General features: G+C 54.3%; 11 protein-coding genes across 14 annotated transcripts; 4 read left to right on the top strand and 7 right to left on the bottom strand.

The window, feature by feature from the left end:
* The first annotated feature begins 1,359 nt into the window (after positions 1 to 1,359).
* Positions 1,360 to 2,660, top strand: H257_00649 (hypothetical protein). Its single transcript, XM_009823421.1, has one exon. It carries the CDS (start codon positions 1,424 to 1,426, stop codon positions 2,579 to 2,581), a length of 1,158 nt encoding a protein of 385 aa, XP_009821723.1. The 5' UTR covers positions 1,360 to 1,423; the 3' UTR covers positions 2,582 to 2,660.
* Positions 2,661 to 2,887: 227 nt separating this feature from the next.
* H257_00648 lies at positions 2,888 to 8,042 on the top strand. Of its 2 annotated transcripts, XM_009823419.1 has the most exons (6): positions 2,888 to 4,585; positions 4,641 to 4,880; positions 4,947 to 5,351; positions 5,417 to 7,012; positions 7,065 to 7,250; positions 7,323 to 8,042. In XM_009823419.1, exons 1-6 carry the CDS (start codon positions 3,005 to 3,007, stop codon positions 7,962 to 7,964), a joined length of 4,650 nt encoding a protein of 1,549 aa, XP_009821721.1. In that variant the 5' UTR covers positions 2,888 to 3,004; the 3' UTR covers positions 7,965 to 8,042. The 2 variants fall into 2 exon arrangements, with proteins under 2 accessions (XP_009821721.1, XP_009821722.1); XM_009823420.1 differs by lacking the exon at positions 7,323 to 8,042 and having other exon boundaries at positions 7,065 to 7,290.
* Positions 8,020 to 8,632, bottom strand: H257_00647 (hypothetical protein). Its single transcript, XM_009823418.1, has one exon. The coding sequence runs from the start codon at positions 8,606 to 8,608 to the stop codon at positions 8,072 to 8,074; it is 537 nt and encodes a 178-aa protein (XP_009821720.1). The 5' UTR covers positions 8,609 to 8,632; the 3' UTR covers positions 8,020 to 8,071.
* Positions 8,633 to 8,840: 208 nt separating this feature from the next.
* Positions 8,841 to 11,526, top strand: H257_00646. 2 transcript variants are annotated; one of them, XM_009823416.1, is made up of 8 exons: positions 8,841 to 9,364; positions 9,412 to 9,490; positions 9,543 to 9,608; positions 9,858 to 9,976; positions 10,039 to 10,184; positions 10,234 to 10,402; positions 10,464 to 10,904; positions 10,974 to 11,526. In XM_009823416.1, the coding sequence occupies exons 1-8, from the start codon at positions 8,867 to 8,869 to the stop codon at positions 11,361 to 11,363; spliced, it is 1,908 nt and encodes a 635-aa protein (XP_009821718.1). In that variant the 5' UTR covers positions 8,841 to 8,866; the 3' UTR covers positions 11,364 to 11,526. The 2 variants fall into 2 exon arrangements, with proteins under 2 accessions (XP_009821718.1, XP_009821719.1); XM_009823417.1 differs by lacking the exon at positions 10,974 to 11,526 and having other exon boundaries at positions 10,464 to 10,960.
* Positions 11,433 to 13,232, bottom strand: H257_00645 (23S rRNA (uracil-5-)-methyltransferase RumA; the record flags this gene model as incomplete). The annotated part of the gene is made up of 3 exons (XM_009823415.1): positions 11,433 to 12,858; positions 12,918 to 13,039; positions 13,092 to 13,232. 3 exons carry the CDS (start codon positions 13,230 to 13,232, stop codon positions 11,550 to 11,552), a joined length of 1,572 nt encoding a protein of 523 aa, XP_009821717.1. The 3' UTR covers positions 11,433 to 11,549.
* Positions 13,233 to 13,345: 113 nt separating this feature from the next.
* Positions 13,346 to 15,641, top strand: H257_00644 (hypothetical protein; the record flags this gene model as incomplete). The annotated part of the gene is made up of 9 exons (XM_009823414.1): positions 13,346 to 13,429; positions 13,481 to 13,880; positions 13,930 to 14,056; positions 14,124 to 14,220; positions 14,290 to 14,450; positions 14,515 to 15,222; positions 15,281 to 15,368; positions 15,412 to 15,521; positions 15,590 to 15,641. The coding sequence occupies 9 exons, from the start codon at positions 13,346 to 13,348 to the stop codon at positions 15,639 to 15,641; spliced, it is 1,827 nt and encodes a 608-aa protein (XP_009821716.1).
* Positions 15,511 to 17,988, bottom strand: H257_00643. 2 transcript variants are annotated; one of them, XM_009823412.1, is made up of 7 exons: positions 17,622 to 17,988; positions 17,253 to 17,562; positions 16,911 to 17,152; positions 16,733 to 16,854; positions 16,452 to 16,669; positions 16,255 to 16,406; positions 15,511 to 16,191 (listed from the first exon to the last, which is right to left on the bottom strand). In XM_009823412.1, the coding sequence occupies exons 1-7, from the start codon at positions 17,983 to 17,985 to the stop codon at positions 15,686 to 15,688; spliced, it is 1,914 nt and encodes a 637-aa protein (XP_009821714.1). In that variant the 5' UTR covers positions 17,986 to 17,988; the 3' UTR covers positions 15,511 to 15,685. The 2 variants fall into 2 exon arrangements, with proteins under 2 accessions (XP_009821714.1, XP_009821715.1); XM_009823413.1 differs by lacking the exon at positions 17,622 to 17,988 and having other exon boundaries at positions 17,253 to 17,583.
* Positions 17,989 to 18,337: 349 nt separating this feature from the next.
* On the bottom strand, positions 18,338 to 19,241 carry H257_00642 (hypothetical protein). The gene is made up of 2 exons (XM_009823411.1): positions 18,878 to 19,241; positions 18,338 to 18,826 (listed from the first exon to the last, which is right to left on the bottom strand). The coding sequence occupies exons 1-2, from the start codon at positions 19,166 to 19,168 to the stop codon at positions 18,488 to 18,490; spliced, it is 630 nt and encodes a 209-aa protein (XP_009821713.1). The 5' UTR covers positions 19,169 to 19,241; the 3' UTR covers positions 18,338 to 18,487.
* Positions 19,242 to 19,524: 283 nt separating this feature from the next.
* H257_00641 (hypothetical protein) lies at positions 19,525 to 22,811 on the bottom strand. The gene is made up of 3 exons (XM_009823410.1): positions 20,996 to 22,811; positions 20,752 to 20,912; positions 19,525 to 20,698 (listed from the first exon to the last, which is right to left on the bottom strand). The coding sequence occupies exons 1-3, from the start codon at positions 22,718 to 22,720 to the stop codon at positions 19,678 to 19,680; spliced, it is 2,907 nt and encodes a 968-aa protein (XP_009821712.1). The 5' UTR covers positions 22,721 to 22,811; the 3' UTR covers positions 19,525 to 19,677.
* Positions 22,812 to 22,940: 129 nt separating this feature from the next.
* Positions 22,941 to 25,116, bottom strand: H257_00640 (hypothetical protein). The gene has a single exon (XM_009823409.1). It carries the CDS (start codon positions 25,062 to 25,064, stop codon positions 23,007 to 23,009), a length of 2,058 nt encoding a protein of 685 aa, XP_009821711.1. The 5' UTR covers positions 25,065 to 25,116; the 3' UTR covers positions 22,941 to 23,006.
* Positions 25,117 to 25,490: 374 nt separating this feature from the next.
* H257_00639 (hypothetical protein) lies at positions 25,491 to 26,155 on the bottom strand (the record flags this gene model as incomplete). Its single annotated transcript, XM_009823408.1, has 3 exons — positions 25,491 to 25,649; positions 25,709 to 25,964; positions 26,010 to 26,155. The coding sequence occupies 3 exons, from the start codon at positions 26,153 to 26,155 to the stop codon at positions 25,491 to 25,493; spliced, it is 561 nt and encodes a 186-aa protein (XP_009821710.1).
* Between the last annotated feature and the right edge of the window lie 197 nt (positions 26,156 to 26,352).

The following is a 26,352-nucleotide window of genomic DNA, read 5'->3' as shown; positions in this document are numbered from 1 at the left end:
AAGCGCGTTTGGTAACAGTTGGAGGGTAAAATGGAATTTTGTGAAGTGGTGAATATCTCGATCAGTAATTATTGAATAACGACAAAATTACAAAATGGACATTTAACCTCTATTTTGAAAATGGCATTAAATAGCATTTTGGTTAATCCCATTTTTCGCAGAAAGTGGTATATTATTTTAGAAAAGTTACCCGATGCACCCTTAAAAAACACTTTCACAGTCAAGCAAGACATGTTTCAATATTCATCAGATTTAACCCCAAAATGTCATTTTGGGTCAGAATATTGTATTTTCTAATAATAGTATTTCATAGAACAGAAACGCGCCTAAGGTAATGCATCAATTATTGAAACTGTTTTTGGTCAAGTTTTGGCCATGACTTCAAATCCCAGTAGCTCGAGAACGATTATTTTAATGCTGATAGCACCACAAGAGAATATAAAACGCCACCATTATTTTTACGTATCATTGAGCATGATTGGCCTACATTTCAGAGTTGTATCGAAATTAAATGTTTTGAGCTTTATGGTCACTCCTTCTAAAAACCTTGATATTTGTATTCGTTTAAATTAATATTCAAAATAATTTGATCAAAAATATAATTGCATGCATATCGCAATACGTAATAAAAAATTACATGAATTTAATTAGTCAGCGTAAAAAGATGCAATCACATTTTAATTCACTGCTGTGGATCACAACAGCAGCAGCATTGTAGTGGAGACCATCCACTCGTTGCGAGGAGTAATACGCTGCTGCTTCGTTGTCTAATGTAGCGATGGCTCGAAAGTGAGTACTTTCATATATTGTGGTTTCGGTACAAATTTCCCAACCCTGTCGAATCGAATCACGAATCGACGCTATTGGCTAATCCAATTTGAGTGTATTTGATTGGCTCTTACAGAAAGGACAAGTATATTCAACCAATCAGAACTCCAGCATGATTGAATATTGATATCAGACCAACCACGCGAATTTCGGAAGTTTATAGCGAATTCACAATATTGTGCTTTCGAGTGAAATTTCGTGTTGTGGCGTGGTTTCTCGTAGGAATTTCAATCGATTTGATTGGCTACTTCAGAAGAGCTCAAAATTGTTAACCAATCAAAACCTCCTCAATTAAACTTAACCAATCAGATCGATTCTGGATCAGTTTGGTTGGCGCGATTCGATTGCATCCCCTCCCCAAATTTGTATCAAATCGACAATACTAGAATCGTTTCATTAATCGTTGTCCCTGTGAAACATGATACTCAGCGTATGCAGTCGTACACTGATTGGCCAATATGTTTCATTCTCCAATTGGCTATTTTCATCCAATCACCAGTGGATCCTCGTCGCCACCATTCGTTTAGCGTCTGGATAGTTACCGGACCACCGTCACTCGAAATTTCGTCCGTCTTAGAACCAGCGTTTTTTCATCATGGCTGCTGCTCGCCCCGTTGTGTCTGTCCTCTCCGTCGGTGATGACTCCGTCAAGGTTGTGTCCCAAGTCGCCCTCCCCGCTGTCTTGACCGCGCCCATCCGCCCTGATGTCGTCACCTTCGTGCACACCAACATCAACAAGAACAACCGCCAAGCGTACGGTGTGTGGAAGAAGGCCGGCCACGAACACTCTGCCGAATCGTGGGGTACCGGTCGCGCTGTGGCCCGTATCCCCCGTATCTCGGGTGGTGGTACCCAACGCGCCGGCCAAGGTGCGTTCGGTAACATGTGTCGTTCGGGTCGCATGTTCGCCCCTACCCGCATCTGGCGCAAGTGGCACCGCAAGATCAACGTGAACCAACGCCGTTTCGCCGTTGCTTCCGCGTTGGCTGCGTCCGCCGTGCCTTCGTTGGTGTTGGCCCGTGGTCATCGCATCGAAACCGTGCAAGAAATCCCCTTGGTGTTGGACGACTCTGTGGAATCCACCCAAAAGACTTCTGCCGCCGTCAAGATCCTCGCCAAGATCGGTGCCGCCGCCGATGTCGAGAAGGTCAAGGCCTCCAAGAAGTTGCGTACCGGTAAGGGCAAGGGCCGCAACCGTCGCTACACTCTCCGCAAGGGTCCCCTCTTCGTGTACTCGAACGCCAACGGCATCGAGAAGGCCTTCCGCAACATCCCCGGTGTGGAATTGATCAACGTCGAACGCCTCAACTTGTTGACGTTGGCCCCTGGTGGACACGTCGGCCGTTTCATCGTGTGGACCAAGTCCGCCTTCGAAAAGCTCGACTCCATCTACGGCACGTACGCTAAGAAGTCGGCCGAGAAGTCCGACTACTCGCTCCCTCGCCACGTGATCACCAACGCCAACTTGGGCCGCCTGATCAACAGTGACGAAATCCAATCCGTCGTCCGCGCCGGCATCTACAAGGGCCACCGCCGCCACCAGAAGAAGAACCCGCTCAAGAACTTGGGTGCCATGGTCAAGCTCAACCCTTACACGTTGGTCGCTCGCCGCACGGAATTGCGCGCCGAAGCTTTGCGCAAGGAACGCAAGGCCGCCATCGTCGCCGAGAAGCGCAACATCAAGTCCACCAAGAACGACCCCAAGCGCAAGGCCCAATCCAAGGCCTTGTTCGCCAAGAACGCTTCGGACTAAGTTGGAGACCCACCGTCGAAAGCAGCAGCTGGTTGTGTGATAACATAGCTATTTACTCGAATAAATGTGTTGCCACATCTTCCGTGCGTCCCATGTCTCTACCAGTAGTAGCTAGTCCCAAGCCATCCTTTCCATCATGCCAGTTCGCCTCCGCTACACCACCAGACGAGGGGTTGATTCGAATGTTGTTGTCATCGTGGGACAGCAATATCATGGGGCAATGTGCCGTTTCAAGTGGAAATGAAACGCTTGCCGTTTGAAATTTTCGCCACGGGGATATATACTTGAAATTTGTATGTGGTCATCGCAGCCCCAAAGATCACACGACGGCGCCGCCGTTTCCCAGCGCGCGAATGTTTCTATTTTGAATTTTGACCGTAGAACGGTGGTGGAATCGACGACGTGCTGTACCACCGACGACGCATGGATACCCGGCCTCTCGTGAACCGAACGACGTCGGACGTTGAGGACTGGTCCGAGGAGTTTTCCCTGCGGCCGCTGCCGATGTATCCGTCGTTATCCCACCTCGAAGTGGATCTCGCCGTCGTGGATGAAAAGGACGGCGACGACGAGCACGACGATGGCAATGATGAGGAAGAAGACGAAGACTGGGACATGGAGCTCATCGGAACGGCAGCAGACGACGCTCAAAGGGAGGAGAGCAATTCGTTCTTTCGCGCTTTGCTGGCCACAACTGACGGTCCAGACGCGTGTGGTGTCGGCGGAGGCGACACAGGAGCAGGTGTGGGTCGGGCCTATACCTTACCGGATACGTACAAGCTTATCGAGAATGCCAAGCATTGCTTTGAAGCTACGCACCGCCGTCCGAGCAGCGGCGTCGTGTACCCCCCCGCAACGACTCTGCTGACGCTCGAACTAGATGGGTTTCCGCTGTATGCGAACAAACAGCTTGAGGAGTGGCTTCAACACATCGTGAAACCAAAGGAGCAAGCTGCGATGGGTCTTGAGAAGCAGTGGAGCCACGTATGTCCAGACGACGTGCTCCCGGGGCTAGCCCCAGACACGTTGCACCGATTTAGCCAACTGTTGGTCTATTTTGTGCGACGAAATCACGTTCCCGAGGCGAAGGTTCTCCTTCAAGCGTTTGCCAATCAGCTCGATGAACCACGTTGGTACCAACTGCAGGATACAAGTGCTGTTCATGGTAAACCCACAGAAGACGACGAGTGGCACAATCTGTGGGGTGGACGGAGTGTGGAGATCGCGCAGGTGGCGATCGAAATCTGTCATCCTCCGCAGGGCGAGTCGTTGTTTGCAAACGTGGTGTCCAAGTGCCATCAACTGTTTCCAGCGTGGCGGCATGCGATGACCCTTGTCGAGTGCCGCTACGTGAGCCACCATTGGGCGTACTTTCAGTCGCACCAGTATGTGTGGCAGCGTCCCCTCGAAGTTGTTGTGGAGCCAGTGGTGTTTGCCACGCCGTATCCGTCTGGACAAGACTTGCTGCGACGGTACCTCGCGCTGTACACGGCGCTGAACGACGACGACGTCAAGCAGCATGCGGGCAACCTCTCGGGGGCGGACATGGGGCTGCTGAGCACAAGCACCCGGGCGACGTCGGTCCAGGTCCTCGTGTTGTGCGACGTTCAAAACTTGGTCGACCGCCTCAGTCCTATCACAGACGAAAGCATTCCGCCTATATTTCATGACGACCAGATGTCGTCGCGCCACAGTCACGACAGCGAGCCCCAGGATGCACTGGACGAGCTGTTTCATCCGGACAACTGCATGCTTCGAATGGAGAGTCTAGAGGCGAGTTATGTCAAGCTAGCCATGCCCCACGACGTGCTGGTCAAGGCCAAGTGCGCGCACGTGCTCAGTCGCATGATGCTCGGACACACAGAAATGTGGCCGTTGTGCGAGTCGTTGGCCATGGAAGCTTTGCGACTCCTAGACATCGGGTTCCCGCTGTCGTTTCCAAAGGGCGAAAGTCAGCGCCAAGGATTGTTTGGACACGTGGGGCGCCACGTGCTTGAAACCCTGGTAGTACCCTCTTGATGCATGCTCGCCCTATCGATGCTAACAGACTTCGACTTAGGGCGCCGTCCTCGCCCACAACAACAAGTACCGGTTTGCCATTGCCTCGTACGAAGCTGCCCAACAATTGTACAGTTTTCAATACTTGAATCGCCGGGGATACGAAAAGCTCGACCGCGTGTGTTGTGGGCTGTGCCTTCATCAAGGTGATTTGGACCGAGCATTGCAATACCACGACCGAGTCTTGCAGTGGACCAAGGAACACGAAAACTGCAACGAGTTTGTGTACATTACGCAGATGGTGAGGCTATGTACTACTTACTATATACATATTAACGCTCGTTGTGGACACTTCATACTGGAGTAGATCAATTCGATCCTGTTGCAGCAAAGTCAGTTTCGGCTCGCGGCGCATCGATTGCAAGACGCGTTGATGGCGCTGCGAGACCCCCTCGCGGTGCTGCCGCCGGCGTACACCAAGAGCGCTGCGCCTGCCCGCCGGTTGTTCCACTACAAATTTCACGCCAACGGGTACGACGCGTGGTTTCTGCACGACATTCAGCTGCATTTGTGTCTTCGCGATGTGTACAAGGCCAGCGGACGAGGCCAGGAAGCGCTGCATGTGCTGCAGCACGTTCTGTCGTACGAGCCAAAGTTCAAACTGCCTCGGGGCCGGCGCATCCACCTCACGATGCTCGTGGCGGAAGACGCGCTCAAGTTGAGGCAGTTGGAGCTGTGCATTTCCATGCTGCGGACGATCGAGCACGACATTGTACAGTCGTCCACATTTTGTGAGCTTGGTACTGAAGCGCATTATTCAAAAATGAGTTTGTTTAGGCCATGGACAACAACAACACCGCGACGACGACCGTCCTAGAGTCCAAACATGCGTGGGAAGTCATGGCGACGTTCCGATACCTGAAGTGCCGTGCTCGATGCTACTTTTACAAGGGTCAATATCATCGTTGTGCATTGTGGCTCGCCGTGGCCGCGTCAAAAGGACTAAGTGTCCGGCAGCGTGCAGACGTCGATGCGTTAGGCAGCCGGTGCCTGCTGCAGCTGCATCACAAGCAGCTGCAGGATGGGGAGTTCGCCCCTCTGCAGCGGACAATGAGCGGGCGATGGGGGTTCACTGCCCAGGAACCGTCGTTGGGGCTGCTGCTTTCGACCAAGAGCGAGCAAGACTCGTTTCACAGTGCCATGGATGACCACTGGAACATTCGGTCGTACACAGACGCGTGTACGTTGTTGTGCTGGAAAGCGTTCGACTTGTACGGGACGCTGAATGACCCGGTGCGGCAAGCCAAGGTGGTGCTCACCCTTGTCCGATTGGACATGCTCGTACTCGAAAAGCACACGTCCGACGTGTCGAGCTTGCATCAAGCCATGGCGTTGGCAAGACAAGCGCTGGATCTGGCTGCCGAATCGGCCGTGCCTATGAAAATGCTCACTGCACTCGTATACACTGCGCAGCTGCAGTGCTGGTGGGCCAAGTGCAACCCTGACCACGACACGCATGAGCTCGTGGCCACCACCGACGAAGCCTTACGACTGCTGTTCGCGATCTTCTTGCGCCAAGTCCGCGGCTCGCATGATTCCATCCACGTGGTGCCATTGCTGCCGTTTCCCCCAAGTGTGTTAATGCAACTAGAAGCGGTAGTTGGCACTCTGTTGCATGTTGGGGCGACGATCACTCAGTTGGATGGGGTTGACGTCCCTGCTTTGTTCTCGTGGAGAGACTTGGAAAGTGCCTACCATTGTCTGAACCAGTGCACGTATTGGTATTCGGCCCAGCCTGAAACCCCAGCATCGGACGACAGTAATCCCCAGCCAGTTCCTGCACGGCCCGTCCACGTTCGAGTGGGCCGTCAGCCCCAACACCAGAAGCAGTTGTCGTTGTCGTCCATCTCGGACATCGTGTCCTTCTCTTTCTTTCGTCGCCCTGACTCGTTCACGTGCGCCGATCACGGCACGCCGCTGCCTCTGTCCCCGTTTGCATACGTTGGGCCCAACAAGTCAAGGGGGGTCTCGTCTGCTGCGACCGGAGATGCCCGGAGCCGATCTCAATCCGCCCCCGCCACAAACGACGCCGACCCATCCACGGCACCTAATCCTGACGACTGGGACGACGGCGAGCTCGAAGTGGAACCGGACGGCGTCGACTTTTGGCGAGCGTGCAACCAGGAGTACCGCAAGCAGCACATGGTGCAGTGGTCGTCCAACATGTACGCCGCTGACTCGGATGCGCTGTGGGGCATATGGTACTGCCATCGCGTCACGGACCGCAAGTTCAAGAGCGGCCGTGTCACGCCGTCGGCGTTTCGCCTCGCCAGCTTGAAGTTGATATTTGACATTCGTCTCCTGTCGCACTCGACTGCACTGCACCTCCCCACCACCCTCGGCACGACCGACTCGTTTGGCGTGGTCTTGCATGTACGTACTACATGTATCCGTCCGATAGACTAAAAACTAAAGGTCACTCTAGGAGCGCGACTGTATTTCTGTTGTCGCGCACTCCACCACCATAAACACATCAACCCCAGTGGATGTGTTCACGTTTCCAGCATCGAATGCGTTGTCGCTGCATCAAGGCATCGCTGGAGTGCCGTTCCAGAACCAGGCTGTGACTTCGGCCCAAGTCGAGCGCGTGCTGCTATATCTTGGGCCAAAGGTACACACACCTTAGACTCCAACCAGAGTTCGTACATATCATCTCATATAAGTCCTTGTAATATATATGTAGGTGTTGATGAAAGTGCTGTCGTCCATGTTGCTGGAAATCCCGTTGATTGTTGTCCACTCGTCCACGTCTGTCGTCCAAGAAGTGTTGTTTGTGCTCACGCATTTGATGCGTCCGTTTCGATGGCCGTTCCCGATGCTTCCCGCCCTGCCCATGTCGTGCACGTCCATGTTTGCAGACCTTATCCAAGACTACACGAAAGCCAAACAAAAGCATCGCCCGATGGCGCCGTTCGTCGCCGGCATCTCGATGGATATGTGGCGGGAATGCACGTACCGGTTGTCCACCGTCCAGTCGTCGTCCGACTGTGCAACGTGCATCAGTGTCCTGCAAGTAAACCTGTCGAGTAAATGCAAATTTCAGCTGGCTTCGAACCGATCCTCGGCAGTGTACATGCAGCCACGGCTGCGGCGATATGTTGTCGATGCCGTGACTACTACAAGTGGCGGACCTGCGTCGGCGGCGCTCGAGGTGGCATTGCAAGAAGTGTATCGAGTGATTTTGCAGTCGTTTCAAAAAGCGCCAAGCTTCAAGCAATGGTTCCGTCTCGAAAGCCAGGAATTCACCAAGTTATTCCAAGCCACGGCGACTTGCCAAGCGTACTTGAATGGGGGCGACGGACGTCTCAGCAGCACCGTCGTGTAGTTGTTTTATATGTAAAGTTATTTAGCAAGCCAAAATTGGAACCATCGAAACCAAGTGTCCCAACCAAAACATCGTTTTTTCTATTGACTATTAAACCTCAACCCCATTTACATGGTCAATTCCATGATGGCGTTCACGACGTCGTTCTCGTTGTTCTTCAACGCAGCGACCGCCTTGGCGCGGGACACGTTGGATTGCGTCATCACCAATTGGACGTCCTTGGGGTCCACGCCGGATTCATCCACTTCGGCATCGTCATCGTCCGCGGCGTCAGCGACCGCCTTGGTTTCGGCGGCAGGGGCATCGTCTTCTTGCTCGAATTGAGGCACTTGGGGTTGCGAGTTGGCGTCTTCGATCTTGGCTTCGCCGAAGATGACGTAGGTTTCGCTGGCCGAGCTCTTGAACACATCGGGCTTGCTGATCACGAACAACACGCCTTGGTTCTTCTTGATCGTGGCACGGATGATGCCAGGGATCTGCTTCAAGCCCAACTTTTGCATGGCCTTGCGGGCCTTGGATTCGGCGCGGTTCAACACGACCTTGTCTTCGTGGTGGTCATGCTCATGGTTATGCTCGTGGCTGTGGTCATGGTCATGGTCGTGGCTGTGGTTGTGCACGGGTTCGACGGTTTGCTGGTGGCTCATGGTGATGCTGGACGAGGGATTCACTGAATGCTGGCACACCACCGACCAGCTCACCCACCATTTCAAGGACCAATCAAATCGATACTTGGAGGTTAAGCCAATCAAAATGAAGCTGTCCAGGCCCTCCGGATAACGTTTTGACGGGCTTCGGACTGTCGGTGATTGGCTCGTTTTCAGCCAATCCAACAGCGGCAGTTCGTAGGTTCGATAAAGTGCGGGTTTTGATTGCAAGGAACTCTGAGGAATTCAACTTGGCACATGCGACCCCAGTTCATGCAACGAACCTTGCGCAACATGACGACGATCAGTGAGCCCTTGCTGAATATCCATCTGAGCATGGAAAAAACCGCAGCGCGAGAAGGAAGCGGCTTCCATGTGGAGCTGCACCCGCCTGAGAATGTCCGAGTTGCGCGCGAGAACGTGCGTGGCGCATCATTCACAAAGGCCGTCACGACACCGCTTCCACAGCCGAAACTCGTCGTCACATCTCCCACAGCGTTGCGATTGATTCAAGATCCTGCCCCCAATGACAATGCGACGTTGTCTGACGACGCGAAGAAGGCGTTGACGAACTTAATCGCTGGAACGGGGCCGATCGAAGGGTTGGCGCACTGTTACGCTGGGCACCAGTTTGGCCATTTCTCTGGACAACTCGGAGATGGCGCGGCCATCTTGTTGGGTGGCACGGGCAAGTGGGAGGCGCAATTAAAAGGCGCGGGTCTCACCGCGTTCTCCCGCACCGCCGATGGACGCAAAGTACGAGTCATCTCCCTCACGACGAAACGACCTATCATGATATGTAGGTGCTCCGCTCGACGCTTCGGGAATTCCTCGCCAGTGAACACATGCATGCATTGAGCATCCCAACCACACGCGCGGGCGGTAGTACCTAATTGCATACGCCATGCAAACGATGTATGTTTCCATGTTGTAGGGGTTGCCGTGTCATCCACCGAAACCGTCTTGCGCGACGTGTTTTACGACGGAAATGCCCAGCATGGTACCTAATATGTACCATATCGCTATATTGTCGATTTGATAGTACAAATTTGGGTGCAATCGAATCGCGCCGACCAAACCGATCCACAATCGATCTGATTGGTTGTTGAATTTCATTGAGAAGGTTTTGATTGGCTAATAATTTTGAGCTCATCTGAAGTAGCCAATCAAATCGATTTAAATTACCACGCCACAACACGAAATTTCACTCGAAAGCACAATAGCTTACAGCCGATATGTTTTCGTATAGAACCCTGTGCGACGGTGCTTCGAATTGCCCAGACATTTGTGCGATTTGGGTCGTTTGAACTGTTTAAACCCATCGACGCCACCACTGGCCGCGCAGGTCCAAGTGCGACCTTGCCGTTGGTACGTACCTAATATATCATTGAGTACCAAGTAGTACTCCATACCGAATGATGACTCTACAGGACGTCCAACGGTCCACACTTCGAGCCATGCTGACGTTTGTCCAACGGGAATACTACGACATCCACGGCCAAGACGATGACTTGGAAGGGTCGACCCATCGATTCCTGCACGCTCTCACGCAGCGCACGGCCGCCCTAGTGGCCAAGTACTTCAGCATGCATGACCAATCCTGTGAGATCTATCACTCTTTCCAGGTGGCAATCAGTCGGCTTTTGCCATGGCGTGCTTAACACTGACAACATGAGCATCGTGGGCGACACACTGGACTATGGACCGTTTGGGTTCATGGAGTACTTCGACGCAGGTCATATTTGCAACACGTCTGACAATTCCGGTCGATACGCCTACGACAACCAGCCCGAGGTGTGATGACTTGTCACTTGGTGGTTGCTTGGGATGACGCTCTTGACCATGTGTTGGGTAGATTTGCAAGTGGAACTGCCACATGCTTGTGAACCAATGGACGTTGCTGTTTAACGACACCGTTCTCGCCGACTTGCACGCGCTGGTGGATGCCACGTTTGACGCGACATACCAATCGGAATTCACCACCCTCGTGGAACGAAAGCTGGGGCTGCCACGTCACGACCCTGACACCAACGCGGCCCTCGTTGCGTCGTTTTGGGCCACGTTGACCGACACCCACGCCGACTTTACCTGTGTGTTTCGAGCTTTGTCTGGTGTGTCCGCGGTGGACGGCGCGTCCACCGACGGGGTGCTGCAGACCCTGGTGGAGGTATCGCATTCGCTAGCCCAAGCGCAAGAGGCTGCGCAGCCACCCGTGTCGCCCGCGCAGTTGGCGCACCTGAAGGACCTTCTCGCAACGCAGCCCCATGTCGCCCGACGATACGGCTTCAACCAAGAGGTAAATGCATGCATATACGATGCATATTTTCGCTGGGATGGGACTCTATAAACGACTCGTTCGTGCTAGACCTTGGACACGTTGACCAAACAAGTGGCCGACTACGAGGCGTTCGTTGCGTCCGACTTGACACCCCAAGGATTCAAACAGACACAAGAAAACCGATGGCAGTTGTGGCTCGACCAGTACCAAAAGCATCTGGCCAAGTATGGCACGGACGCCGACGCTGACGTGGCGCGCCGACAGGCCATGAATGCGACCAACCCCAAGTTCATTTTGCGCAATCATGTGGCCCAGAAAGCCATCGACGCAGCGTCTGCCGGGGACTTGGCTACCGTGACCCACATCCTCCACCTCCTCACACACCCTTTCGACGGCGCAAATGAGTGCGACGCCGCCATCTACAGCCAGCCTTCGGACCCCAACGCCCCGCCATTGCTCGTGTCGTGCTCGTCGTAACAGCACAGACATACTCGATAAGTACAGTTGTGTAGTCGTCGTGGTCCACATTGTAATATCTACTTTGGACGAATATTATTATATCGAGTGCAGTCTAGCTTATACAAAGTATACTAGTACGCTCGAGGACGACGAGATGGTAGTACACTGGCCTTAGGCACATCTTTTAAATGGTTGTGCTACTCGTCAGTTTGTATGGCGTCGCTCGAGGTACACGATGTTTTCCACGTGAGGCGTGTGCGGCAGCATATCCACGGGCTGCGACCCCACGACAGCGTACGTCGCGAGCATGAGCTGGAGGTCCCGCGCTTGAGTCGAGGGGTTGCACGACACGTACACGATGGCGCCAGGCTGGACGACGTCGCAGAGGTACGCGATCAGCGGCTTGGAGAGGCCGGGGCGCGGCGGGTCCACGACGACAATGTCCGGATGAGGCAGCGCCGTCAGTACCGCCTCGTTCTCGGCTTTGAGTACGTCGGCACATACAAAGGTCGTTTTGTGCGTTACGCCATTGTCGGCGGCGTTCTGGGCGGCGTCGACGACCGCGTCCGGAACGATTTCGATGCCCACGACGTGCTTGGCGTGGGGTGCGAGGCAGATGCCGATGGAGCCGACTCCGCAGAACAAGTCCCACACCACGGGGGGAGAAGTCGGCGAGTAGGACGCTACAAATGCCACCAAGTGGGCGTACAAGACGGACGCCATGGCCGTATTGGGCTGGAAAAACGAGTGCAACGACAGGCGAAAGGTCGAGTCTAGGATCGTGTCGTGGATGTACGAGTGGCCATGCAGCACCCGCAGCGACTCGTGGTGCCGATGATGATGTCGGCGTTGCATTTCGGGATCGACAAACTGCACAATGGACGCGATCGATGCGGCGTCCGCGGGCGGCAACGCAGCGAGCAGCGCGGACGCCAGCTGGGGCCCGACGTCGGACGAGAGGGTGGCAGTGCTGAGGCCTACCATGACCTGCTTGGAGCTGTCTTTTAACGTGCCGACCCGCACCACAACGTTGCGAAGGTCCCCCGTGTGTCCAAGAAAGTCGTATGCGACGACGTCCAAGCGCTCTGCGACGGCGAGCAAGCTCTGCAGAATGCGATTGGCCACGTCGTGTTGGAGGACGCAAGCGTTGATGGCCACGACGCGGCCATCCCATTTCCGAGAGCTGCCAGAGGACTTTGGAAAGAACCCGATCGTGAACGGGTGGCTGTGGTTCGAGTCTGGGGCATCGTGCTGGGTCAGCCATCGACCCGCGCTCACAGTAAACTCCGTTTTGTTGCGGTAATGAAACGTGTGTGTGGCATGATCGGCAGAAGCCGACTCGATGGGATGGAGCAGCCGTTGCACTGACGCGTACTTGGCGGCGACTTGATCGGCGTACGGAACATGCTGCGTCTTGCACCCCCCACAGTCTTTAAAGTAAGGGCACAATGGCTCCACGTATCGATCGCTTTGTGTCAACAGCTCCATGCCAACAACACGAGCAGGTGTGCACCTAACAGGTCACGGAAGTTAAGGAAATGCGGAATCCGAGGGAGGTACTGAACTGCATACCGGTCATTGACCACTCGTCCTTTCCATCTTTGGCCTGGAATAGCGCCAACGACAGTACACAGTGCATTGGACGTGATGTCCCGCCCGACGCCGTTTCCGTGGTCGTCCAAACTGTCGACGTGCTACATCATCAAGTTGACATGACGTGATCGTGACGAGGTGTTGACGCCATACCACGTCCACGAGACTTCGCCGCTTGAGCTTCGTGGTCGCTAGACTATCTGCGGATTGAGAAAATGCCCGAGAGGACGACGACAGCCGTTGGCTTTGGCGGGCGAAGCTGCCGCCGCCGCGCCAGAGTGGTGCTGCTTGCATTATTGAATATGAGGCCCAATCAACCAATAAACACGGCCGATTCTAATGGCCAATCAAAACCCGAGTTTACTTGAAGCGTTTCAAAATCGCAACCTTTCGAGGTGACAGCACCGATGCACAAGCGGGTCAAGGTGTGCATCCGCGTGCGGTCAGCCTCGAAAGATCATGCAGGCATCCAAGTCAACGAACAAGAAAAGGTACGTGTACTTGCATGCTCCATGATGGTCATATCAATGGCGCCTGGATAGACAATTAGTGTGTTAAACCAACTGAATGGCAACGGCACGTGCTTTCACTTTGACGATGTCCTCGGCAGCCAAGTGACCCAAGAGCAAGTGTATCAGCGCGTGGCGGCGGAAGCGTCCGAGAGTGTCCTCCACGGGTACAACGGAACAGTCATGGCATACGGGCAAACCGGCGCTGGGAAGACCTTTACCATGTCTGGCGGCAAGACCAGCTTCTCGGACCGTGGCATCTGCGCGCGCTCCATCGCAAGTGTATTTCAAGCAATCCAAAACGACAGCGAGCACACGTATAGCGTCCGCGTGTCGTACGTTGAGATCTACAACGAGCAACTGTACGACTTGTTGGACTTTTCCGAGCACGATACCAACCACAAGGACCTCGTCGTGCAAGACAATGACAAAGGTGGGGCCGTGTTCTCGTCGCCTCACGGTCCACTCACAACAGGGGTTAGGTCAAACGTTCGTCAAGGGACTGGCAAAACCCATCGTGGACAACGAAGGGGCAGCCCTGGACTTTCTCTTCCAAGGCGACACCAACCGCACCATCGCAGAACATTGCCTTAACAGTGCATCCACTCGGTATACAGCCCCTCAAACACGACGAAGCTACAATACTATATCGTTCATCTGCTGAGGATGTGCTTAGGTCGCACTGTATTTTCAGTGTGCACATTGAAAAACGGAGTTGCCACGACACCACGAGTCCCGTCGTCGAGAGCAAACTCAACTTGGTCGACTTGGCTGTAGGTCCCTTGATATTTGATTCTTGCCTTTGTTTTGTGTCAATGTGAAGACTGGAGGATTGTACGTAGGGCTCGGAGCGCATGAAGAAGACGCTGGTGACAGGGACCATGCTCAAAGAAACGATGCACATCAACAAATCGCTGACCTTTCTCGAGCAAGTCGTGATTGCCCTCGGCGACCACAAGCGCGAGCACATTCCGTACCGCCAAACCACGCTGACAAACATCTTGTCCGTATTTCTGCTGGTTGTCGAATCGTGACTCCATTCTTTAAGCTCCACTACATCATGATAGGAAGGATTCGCTGGGCGGAAACTGCCGTACGCTTCTGATTGCATGTGTGTGGCCGGACGAGTCGCAGAATGACCAAACCCTTGCGACCCTCAAATTTGCCACGCGCATGATGCGAGTCAAGACGTCCGCGGTCGTGAACGTGAGCCAAGAGCAGCACATCCAGGCCAAAAAGCTCACGGACGAAATCAAACGCCTCAAGGGGGAGCTGGCCCTCCACGACACTCTCGCCGGACGGAGCCGTGTCGTGTACGATGCCATGTCCCCAGAGCAGATGGCGGAAATGAAAGCGGCGATCGAGCGCTTTGTGGCTGGCGACGGCAGTCAAGGTCTTCTTCCCGTGGTGAATGTCGTGCAAGTCCAGACGCTGTTTCAGCTGTTTCGCCAAGTGGCTCTGGAGCACAAAGCGGCGGCGGGGCCAGAGGTCGACGGGATGCCTCCAGCACAACCAACGATCGTCGAGTCCCCAGTAACATCCCTCGACCACAAGGAAGACGACTCCAATGACAACGCACTGCTACACCAACAACCTTCCGACATTCAACCATCGACGCGAACAGACGACGAGCCAGAACGAACCAACGACGACGCCGCGTTGTTGGACGAGTTCAAACAGCATTTGGCGGCGCAATTGGAACAAGCCAAACAGAACTTTCGAAAGGCCAAGAAACAGGCCGTGCAATGCGCCACCGACGTGAACTTGGCCAAAAGGTACCCCAACCTTCGTGATGATCACCTGTAGTGTGTGGTCACTAATGTCATGCCGTAGTGACATTGACGCGTTGTCCAAAGCACTAAGCACGTCCAGTGACGACGACCAGCGGGAGCTACTGGGGCAACTCAAGGATGCCAAGAAGGTACTAGAACTACTAATCGGCCGTGGCTAAGTTGGAGTGCTAGACGTACCGGACAGCGTTCGACCGGCTCACGGATGCCCAAGCAGAACTGACTTATTTAAAAAAGACCAAAGACCAACTGGTTGCAAGCGCCGCGACGGATTTCGACACATGGTACAGTACTGTATTCAACGAATATCAAAACACAAGTCCTACCAACCATCCATTCTTCACGTGCGTAGGAAACGCGCACGAACAGCCGGCCATCATGCGCAAAGGGCAACCTCAATGTGACCCCACAGTTGTGCTTTGTGAATCATGATTGCGAAGGAATTAAGTTAAATCGAATGGTTACTGTTGTTGTTGTTCGGGGACGATCGCAGGATTGGTGGCTTGGACAGGCTACGCAATGCTGCAGTTGGGGGCGCCGACCCGCCCCCGTTGTTGCTGTTGGAGGTCGAACGAGTCCTGTCCTTCTTGGGGGTCGTCGTGGGGGGCAGCCCAACGTACCCAAATCGCTTCATTTCGTGTTTGTCGCTTTTGGAGAGCTTTCGATCTTCGTTTTTGAGAGTGGTCAAGGGGGGTTTGGTAGCAACAATGGACACATGCGGTGGAGCTTTGTCCTTTGCAAAACCTTTCAAGTCAAACGATGGCGCGACGTGATGCCGAATGTCCTGCACCAAGCCCGCCATGGTGCGGAAGGGCGAGTGCGGAATCCGAGACCATTCGTTCGTTCCCAGCCAGTCCAGGACCGCCACCATCATGCCCTTGCCCACGTCTTCCCACGACGCGGTCGTATACTTGGGCACGTACGATTTCCGCGCAACTTCAGGACTCAACGGCGCTAGAAACACACAGATATGTACATGAATATACCCAAGTCCAATAGTCTCAATATATATAATACCAGTAGACATGAGGCCACTTCCACTGTGCGGGATTGAGCACGCTTGACGACCCATGTTGTAGTTGCATTCGAGCGTATAGAAGTACACGGGCGGGCACATGGCCGCCGTTTCTCGGTGAAGCGCCACGCGCGCCGACCCTTCTTTGGACAACCTACGCCGCATTCACAGTCACGTTGGAAAAGAGAAGCTGACGCACCCCGCGTCACGCTTTTCGACCAAGTGCATGTTTAGCTCTGAAAAGTTGCACTGGTCGTACTCAAAGTGCACTGAATTCAGCCCCACGAGCTTGGGGTACACCTGGCTGGCCGCCTGTTCGGGCATCGTGTCGTATCTGTTGCCGTAGATGAAGCAGCCTCGCTTGGCGGCGTGCGCATGCAAGTCGACGTGCAGCGCCAGTTTGCTGTGGGTGTGACACTAGTCCAATTTAAAGATACACTGTTAAGGTGTATCGCTGACAATCGGGGGGGGGGGTTATACCGTGGCCAAGACGGCGGCCTTGGTCGCAAAGATGGTCGGGTGAGCCGCGAGCGTTGGTCGAATATAGTGCCGATTCAAGTTGGCTCCGAGCGAGTCGTGGCGGTAGTGCCCTCGCGCCACCCCTGGCAAGTTGTTTCATGTTGTCGTGATGCTCAAACGCCAGCATATCAACAAGTACCGTCGGGGTTGAGCATGGGGATGATCTTGAACACACATTCTTTGAGCAACTTGTGTGCGCGGGGGTCGTCCTTGAGCAAAAACGATAGCACCCCCTCGAGCACAAAGCTCGCGGGGGTTTCTGCAGGGTGCACGCGCGCGGTCACAAACACCACGCGCTTGTTTTGAAAGTGGCGGGGGCGCGGCATGGCTGGATGGTCTGGGAATAAACCCGGCAGCGCGTCCTCGCGCTCGTCCAAGATGCTACGTACCAACGACACAAGATAGGAACGACGTTGTGGTTTTCTTCTTGGCAGGCTCAATGTAGTAAACGACGATGATCATGATAAATGGGGAAACTGACTTGTCCAATGACGAAATGGTCAGCAGGTCCACCTTGCGACCGTCCAACGAGTGAGCCAACGTTTCTCGGTGGTAGTAAATGGGCTGCGATCGTAACCGACTTCGAACGACTGGCATCGGCTGCTGCTTGCCATCTTGAGGGTCTTGGCTGAACTCGGAATCCAATCGACGAAGCATCCGCTGCAAGTCTGTGTACGAATATGGGTAGCAAAAGGCAAAGAATTGAGTCTCGCCTGCCTTGACCACGGTGTGTGTAAACCTGATGGAGAATTCTCCATCCTTCTGCACTTGGTAGGTGACACCTTGACGCACTACGTCAAAGGGAGGTGCAATGATGATGATATGGAACTGAGGGTAGATAGCTTCTTACGGCGCTCCCACTTCTTTTGTGATGGCAACGACCGCGTCACCGGCCGCATGTCCTGGTCGTACAGCGACGAGTGCTTGATGAGATTGACCACTTGAAGCGATACCACTTGACCTGCGGATGCACCCGCGATAGAAAAGTGGAACCATGACGTGGACGTCAGGGGAGCTTCGGGTTGCGCGTCAGGTTTTGCAGCATCCGGCGCCGCCGTTATGACGTATTCACAGCCACCTCCATCGAGGTCACGTCCACGGTCCACGGACAGCATGTTCCCCGAATCAAATGTGGAGGAGAATGTGAGCCCATCTACCAGCACTTCATTGCGCGCAGGGTGCTGTGCCGCATGTGCGTCCACTGAGTCGGCCATCGGTCACGAGGAATGAAATATCTTGGAGAGGCGCCTCGGTCCTCGATTTTGATTGGTGGAATTTAAATACAGCCAATCAAAACACTCCAATTTCTCGATCACGTTAACTGCAAAAACTGATGTGAGCTCATGGAGTCTACGAAGAGTGTTCGAGGGCACTCAGGAACTCTGGCATTGCGCCGAGCCAAAGGATTCATACGCCGGTGCGAAGAACCTGTTCTTTGTCGGTTAATGGCGTTTGGCTGCTTCCACTCGGGGAAGAACACATATGGTCTCGATACCGACTGTGATATCCCTCGCTGTCGCAGACCATGCCTGCATCCATCATGGGCGAGTGCATGCTCACAAAGACTAGAATATGTGTACAGTATATAAAATCCCAGTCCAAGTGACATGACTTAGACTGCTAGAGGTGGCATCACGCTCTATGCTTCGGTCGCACGGATGAGATCCCCACCGTTGTCGGAAAAATCTATCAAGTGTGGCAGCCGTCATCTATCGCTTACTTGCAGCACCCCCCGCTCGGCTTGGCCGGTGGCGTCGTCTTTTGCTCCAACCGAAGTAGGGGATCGGGGGTTGACACGGGTCGGTTTGCTGACGGCGCGAGGCGTTCACTCTCCAAGTGCTTCTTTAGCAGTGCGCGGGACACCGTCTCGAACATGTCCGTCACCCCTTGGCCACTCCGTGCGCTCGTTCGATGCGCCGTGGCGCCGATTTCTCGAGCAAATGCCTCGGTCAGTCCAAAGTCGAACGACGTGGCCAGGTCGCACTTGTTGCCCACGACTGCCAACACGATATCGTCGTCCACATGCTTTCGCAATTCGTTCAGACACTCCTTCACCTACATGCAACGACCATGAGCACGACGTGGAACGTTGAGGTTGAACATTACCTTTGCAAACGTATCTTCCTTCGTGACATCGAAGACGAGGATGGCAGCTTTAGCGTTCCGGTAGTACATTGGTGCCATCGAGCGGAAGCGCTCTTGGCCCGCCGTGTCCCATATCTGAAGCGTCATCTTGTGCTTGTCGAGCATAATCCGTTTTTGAAGAAAGGACGCGCCGATTGTGGCGGCGGTTGGCGTGTTGAAGTTGTTCTGGCAGTACCGGATTGTTAAAGATGTCTTGCCTGTGTCTGTGCACCCCACGATGACGAGCTTTCGATCAATTCCCACTTCGTCCATGGCCTACGTACGCGGCGGCAGCGGCAATCCTACTTAGACGATGGTGAGGGCAGCCCCTTGAAACAACATTCATTCTCGTGCCCCAACAGCGACGTAGTAAAATATCCATTGCAACAGGTTATCGAATGCTGACATCCTAAATTCAAACAAAGTCAAATGATTTCATATCAATTTACACAGGTAATCACTATATACAAGTTCTATTCGGCCTTTTTTGAAACGAGGGGTGTGCTTATTTTAGATTCGAGCCCAATCGTCTTGGGATTTGTATGCATAGTTTCATGGAGACATAATAATATCGCCATGTTTCTTTCACCCGAGGTTTGAGACATACGTATACCCTGCTAGAGAAGTGGCGGACGGCGGAGCCAGAACAATGTAATGCTCGTCCCTGGTAGTACGGTACCTTCCAGGCGGACATGATGGAAGTACACACCCCGTAGTACCCCAAGCAACCCAACATTACGCCGCCCTCCTCGCAACACTATGACCAAACATCATCGTAATGATTACGACGACTCCGTTAACAACACCGTTCGCCACGGATCTTCCTGCACATCCTCTCCCCATCGATCCAATCGTTCCTTGAACTCTGTGGTAATAGTGCTTGGAAGGGCGAGCTGGATGTTATGTCGTTGCACCCACAGGCACATCCTTCGCATATTCGTCGACGTCGTGTCACCGCCACACGATTCGAGCGCATGTGCAAGCACCTTTGCTGACAATTTCCTGTCGCAAGCTTCCAGGACAACCACAACGTCCGTGCTCGTTTGCAACGCCTTGATCAGACTTGCCATGTTCTCCCCATCACTCGCTGCAGCTTTCGCCAACATGTGCAGCCACGCCTCTCTGTCGACCAGATTCCCGTCGGCGGCTTGGCCACATGCGGCGGCAGCGGCAATGGTTTCTGGTCGATAAAGGATTCCTTCGTCCTTCATGCGTTGGACGAGCTGAAGGACATGCGTCCACACCACGTGGCCTTCCCCTTGGGTCAGTTCCGCCGCCCAGATGCGCAGGCACATCTCGCAATGCTCGACACGAAGGGGCACGTCCCACACAGAGTCCATCGTGTCCAGCACGTCCTTTGCCGTCACGTCAGTGAGAATACGTCGCCGAATGGCCGCCAAAAGCGACGTGATAGTTCGAACATTGGGCTTGACGTCTGCGTTGTCCTGCATGGCGTCCCACCAGTACATGAACCGCACCGGGAACGCCGGCGGCGCGGTCCAGTCGACGAAATGATCCAGTTCGGAAATGGGTGGCTGCGAGTACACGCGCATCATGTGCGTGTACGTGGCAGCCGAGAACGGAATTGACTGGTCCATCGCCCATGTGACAATGTCCTCGGCCATGTCGACCGCCTGGGCCTTGGCAGCCGCGAGGAGCGCCGTGTCCACCACGTACGGATGTGGCCCCTTGTGGTTCGTAAACAGGGTCGGCAAGCGCTCGAGCTTGGGCCACACCTCTTCCAGCAGGCCGAGCGTGGTGGTGGTGCCGCCATCGCCGTCGTCGTTCCGGCCATCGTCGTTGCTACAACACCAAATCTGACGAGCTCGTTCTAGGGACAGCTTCGTAGTACGTACCGCATGCCATATAAAGTGTGGAGCAGATGCACCGCGCCTTCCGCGTTCAACGCGACGCGCCCGTTTTTCTCTTCCGACAAGTCGAGGGACCGAAACAGCGCCATGGCTGCGTTCACGTCGTTGTCGTCGACGCGGAACAAGTAAAAGACGGATGCCAGTACCTATAGCAATGATTCCGTCATCATTATGGTTGTTGTTTCCGTCACCATTGCAGTTGTTTACGTGATCATGGGTTATGGCGTACCGCAGGGTGGTGCATGTACTCGGGGTCGCTGTGTTGAATGTGCTGAAACAGCATGGCGGCGTGCTTGAAATGGCCTAGTTTCGTGTACGCCAAGATCACGCCGCCGTAAACATATCCCGAGCACGGGAACCCATGGGTTTTGATGGATTTGAACGTCTCGACGACGTCATTCCAGTGGCCCAAGCCCACGTGGGCCAGCAACACGGCGCTCATGGTGCGGTGGTTGGTGGCGTCGTCCGCATTCAGGTCACGCGACACCAGCCTCAGCACGTCATTATGCTTGCTCGCCTTGCTCAGTGTGGTGAGGTATCCGTTGAGCACGTCCACACGGGTGTGGTGATGATGCGGGTGATCGTACAATCGTTCGTTGGCCGTGGCGGCTAGGTCGTACAGTTGCGCCGACTCATTCACGTCGTCGTTGCAGGCACAGATGGCGGCATAATAGCTCGTGAAGTCTGCACGGGGGTGTGCGCGGAGGGCGTCCTTGGCCTCGTCGAGGCGCCCGAGACGGCCACAGGTCAGCAAGTACGCGTTCTTAAACTGCGCCGACGGAGCCTCGATGCTTTGGTAAATGTGCTTGGCCAGGGGAAAGTAGTCGCGGTGGCCGTACTGAATTGTGGGGCATTTGTAGTCTGGGTACCCCAGGGATGGCAGCCACTTGTCCATGGCAAGCCACTGCCGATCGGTCGCCAACGAATCGACGATCGCGTGCAGGTCATTGGTGGACAGCGTTTCGACGACCAGCGGGTCTTGGTGCAACTGTTTCAGGCCAAACCACGACGACAAGTTGCCGCCCAAGCGGTTGTTCCGAGCTCGTTGATGGCTATACAAGTCGTTGAGGACCTTCAGCGTGAATGCGCTGTTGTGGGTTGATACTCCCACCATGAGGATGGCTTCCAGCACGTGGTCCACGTCAAAATCCACGTCCAGCTCCACGTCGCGGAGTTTCTCGACCAACGACAGCGCGGCCTCGGTTTCGCGATGCGTCAAACACACTTTCGCCACCGTGAGCCACGTGTCGGCCGCCGGAGGTCGGTTGTGCCGCAGCATCTCGTCCACTAACCGCAGCGCGACGAGCCACTGATGTGCCTTCGCACATGCCTCGATGGCCTGCTGGTACATCTCCTCCGACACCGGCATGAGGTGCACTGCCTCATGCATTTGCGCCACGACGTCCAAAGCAGTCTCCCACGCATGCACGTCGTCTTCAGGAGAGATCGCAGCGCACGACGTCACTGCGACTTTCAACGTCAACGGCGACGGTTGGATGCGCTTTTCACGCTGGGCGCGGTAGACTTGAAGCACAAGTGCATGATCGCCCAGCTTGTCTGCCACAAGTGACAATGCCGTGGCTTGGATGCCAAGAATCTCTTTGGATAAGGTCATGGCGACCACTTCGTCGAGTCGACACCTCGCTAGCCGCGCCTCGTCGTCCGTCGGAGTTTCCAGGGCCAAGAATTGCCTGAACTCGTTGAAGTAATATTCGTCCTCGGCCACCACCCGTGGACGGACTGTTCGTTCAGTGGATGATGGCTTCTTGTCGCTGCTCCCACATCCAGAGAAAGACCGATGGAGTTGAAGCAATCGCGGCACGCTCGGAAGACGTAAGTTTGTCGTCTGCTGTCGCAATCCAGTGGACAATGACATGCCCTGGATCTGCGTGGTGGCACGGCCAACGCGATGCTTCTGCTGGCTGAGTCGTCGAAGCATCAACTTGTGGTGCATTGGGGGCGCCACTGTACAACGTTGCACGAAGTGGCCGATTGCCAGCGATTACCAATCCGGATGATAGTAAGCAGTTAAGCGGATAATTGAAGTACTACTAATAATACTATTAGTATATTAGTACTACGTACGGTAGTACTATTTTAATAGTACTACAGTATATTAATAATAGTCCTATTCATATTTTAATATGAATAATAGACAGATTTAATACTATTAATATGAATAATAGGACTATTATTAATACAATAGTATCAAAAACTCAACTCACAAACGTGTGTTTCTTCTACACGACAAACCCCTTCTTCTTCATCAACGCGTCGATGGATGGCTCTCGGCCACGGAACGCACGGTACGCTTCCATCTGGTCGCGGGTGTTGCCTGACGAGTAGATGAACTTTTTGGCGCGATCGGCGGTGTCCTTGTCGAAAATGTCACCCGCTTCCACAAACGCCTGGAAAGCGTCGGCGTCCAGGACGGCGGCCCAGAGATACACGTAGTACCCCGCCGCATAAGACGCCCCCCCAAACAAGTGGTTGAAGTGAGGCAACCGGTGGCGCAGCACGATGCCTTCGGGCATGTCCAACTTGGCCAGGATGTCCTTTTCAAACGCCAATAGGTCGAGGCCATCAACAGTGTCGAGCGCATGGAGCGCTTGGTCAACCAGTGTGCATGCCACGTGTTCAACGGTGGCAAAGCCTTGCTGGAATCGCATGGCGGCGGTGACTTTTTCCAGCAGCGCCTCGGGAATCGGTTCGTTGGTGTCGACGTGCCGAGCGTGTTTTGCAAGAACTTGCGGCTGGCTCATCCAGTGCTCCATGAGTTGCGACGGTAGTTCAACGAAGTCCTTGGGCACTTGCGTGCCACCCAGTCGCTTGTACGTTGCGTTCGACAGCATGCCATGGCAGCCATGGCCAAATTCGTGGAACAGCGTCTTGACGTTGATGAACGACAGCAGGGTCGCAGGGTAGCCCTTGGTGAAGTTGTTGTTGTTGATCACGATAGGAATCACGTTCGACCCGTCCGGCGTGTTGCGGTGCTGGCCACGGAACTGACTCATCCATGCACCGCCGCGCTTGAATGGACGCGCAAAGTTGTCGTGGAGGAAGATCGCCACCACCTCGTTTTCAAATCGCACTTCGTACACTTTCACATCGGGATGATACGCGTGGATATCCGGACGATGCACAAACGCCAAGCCATAGAGCTGGTACGCGACGTCCATGACGGCTTCCACCATGCGGTCGAGGCTGAAGTACGGCTTCACGGCGCTGTCGTCGAGGTCGAACGTCGCCGACCGCACCTTCTCGGCGTAATACCGCCAGTCCGACGGGCGGAGCACAGGAGTTGCCTCGCCGATGGATGAGGCAAAGGCTAGCAACGTGTCGCGTTCGCGAAGAGCCGCCTCCTTGGCCGGCACCCAAACGCGTTCCAGTAGGTCCATGACCGCCGCCGGCGTCTTGGCCATCATGTCGCTGGTTTGATACTCGGCGAACGTGTTGAAACCGTGGAGCTTGGCTTGAGCGATGCGAAGTTCCAAAATGCGCACGGCGATCGGGTTGTTGTCCCGGTCAGGTGTCGACTCTCCTCGGAAGTTCCATGCCTGCCACACGCGTTCGCGGGCGTCCGCGTTCGCGCAGAGCGTGAGAAATGGCTCCACCATGGATCGTGCCAGGGTCACCACTGGGGTGCCCGAGTTGCGGTCAACTCCTGCCTGCCGCGCCGACTCAACGATGTAATCGGGGCTTCCCTTGAGTTCGTCTTCCGTGACTGGAACAGTCACTTCGCTCTCGTCGGCGGTGATGTTCTGCCGGAAGATGGTCATGAGCTGCGCCAATTCCTTCACGATTCCATTGTACTTGTCTTGCGTTTCCTTGTCAAAAAGCGCACCAGCGCGGACGAAGTCGACGTAAATGCGCTCAACGAGGCGAAGTTCCTCGCCGGTCAGCTTGGCCGCTTCTTTGTCGCCGTGCACGTGCTTAATGCGTTCGAACAGCCCAGGAAACGAGGTGATGGCCGCATGGTGGTCGGCCATGGGACCCACGAGGTTGCGCTCGACCGATCGAAGCTCAGGCGGGCAGATTGAGCTCGTCAGATTGTGAAACACGCCGAGGATGCGACCATTGAGAGCACCTGCGCAGTCGAGGGCCTTGATCGTGTTGTCAAAGGTCGGAGCGTCAGGGTTCTCCGCGATCTGTTGGAGGTCCGCCAAATGCTCGGCTATGCCGACTTTGATCGCAGGTTCAAAGTGACTGGCGTGAATTTCCTCAAAGGGAGGCAGCGAGAACGGTCGGACAGACCAGTCCGAAAGCAGCGGGTTGTTAGTAGAAGCGGAGGGTGCCATGGCTGCTAGCAACTCAAGTCGTGAAGTGACCCCATCATTTATTCTTTCAGTCGTATATAACCTCAAACTTCGAATCATATTCGATATCTACTTCGGAAAATATATTTGTAATTATACAATAATACTATACTTCGAAGTATATAATTACCAGTCGTACGTTTTATGAGAAACGACCTTCTTTCGATGGACGAGAGAGATATGAGGTTTAGATATATTAAGGATGTACACAACATGAACTCGAGTTGCAGGTGGTCGACGGACCTTGCTGTCGTTGCTTGGAAAGTTGCTGAATGCTGGAAGTTTATGACTTTCTTGATCATGGCAATTTGATACTTGAGGTGTACAATATATAGATTTAGCCCCACACAGACGATGAAGAACTATGCATTAAATAGTATTATGACAAATAACTCTCATGGCGTGGAGCTAGGCGGTTGTCACCCCTTGACTTGGCGTGTCGACGTTGTACGACGTCGCCCAAGTGTAAATCCACTGCATCAGTCCACAGACCGAGCAGAGCATCGTCTTCACAACAGCCAAAGACCGCCTTGGGTACGCACGCAGCCAGGCATTAGCCCAATGCACCTAGTGACCAACACGGGGCCTGCGCTGTATTGCATAACGAGTCTTCGTCAACCACCGACTTGGATGCCAATGCAATGGGGACAACAGGAGCCACTGTAGTCGCCGCAGACGTAGCCTCGTTTCCCTCGCGGCGGGGGTCGGCGCTGAACGCAACTGGCGTCGTAGCGGAAGGCGCTCGTGAGGTCGGCCACAGACGTGGCTGACACTTGTTTCTTCAGAAGCGCCGCCGTGAGCTGAGCCGACGCGTGCTCTGCGATGATCATTGGTCGTTGGGGCAGCGGCGGGATCTCTGCGAGTTGTTCCATGCCCTCGCTCCTGTTCATATTCATTCAGGCAACGACATGGTAGACTCGACCGTACCATGTCTCGGCAAACGCGCACAACGCTTCGCGGGCCGCCGCGCGAACAAAGTCTTTAGGATCTTGAATGGCGCCAGTGAGTAGGAGCAACAGATCGTCGCAGTGCTCGGCCAGTTCTGACTTGGGCCATTCTCTGACGACCGTCATCACCTGCTGCACGATGAGGCATCGAGCCTCACCTACAAACTAGGTGAGCAGTGTACATTTAAATATGAAGTCACTTTCTGGGCCGCGTTAGTACAGCGCTCAACAAAGCCCAAGTGTTTCGTCAAGCTGACAAAGATAAGATGCCTTATCAAGATTACAACCGTGTCGAAATACGATATCAAGATCCTTATATCCCT

This window comes from Aphanomyces astaci (genome assembly GCF_000520075.1).
Source record: "Aphanomyces astaci strain APO3 unplaced genomic scaffold supercont1.1, whole genome shotgun sequence".
In the NCBI taxonomy this organism is placed as follows: domain Eukaryota; phylum Oomycota; class Saprolegniomycetes; order Saprolegniales; family Verrucalvaceae; genus Aphanomyces; species Aphanomyces astaci.
This window is presented reverse-complemented; position numbering and strand designations above follow the sequence as displayed.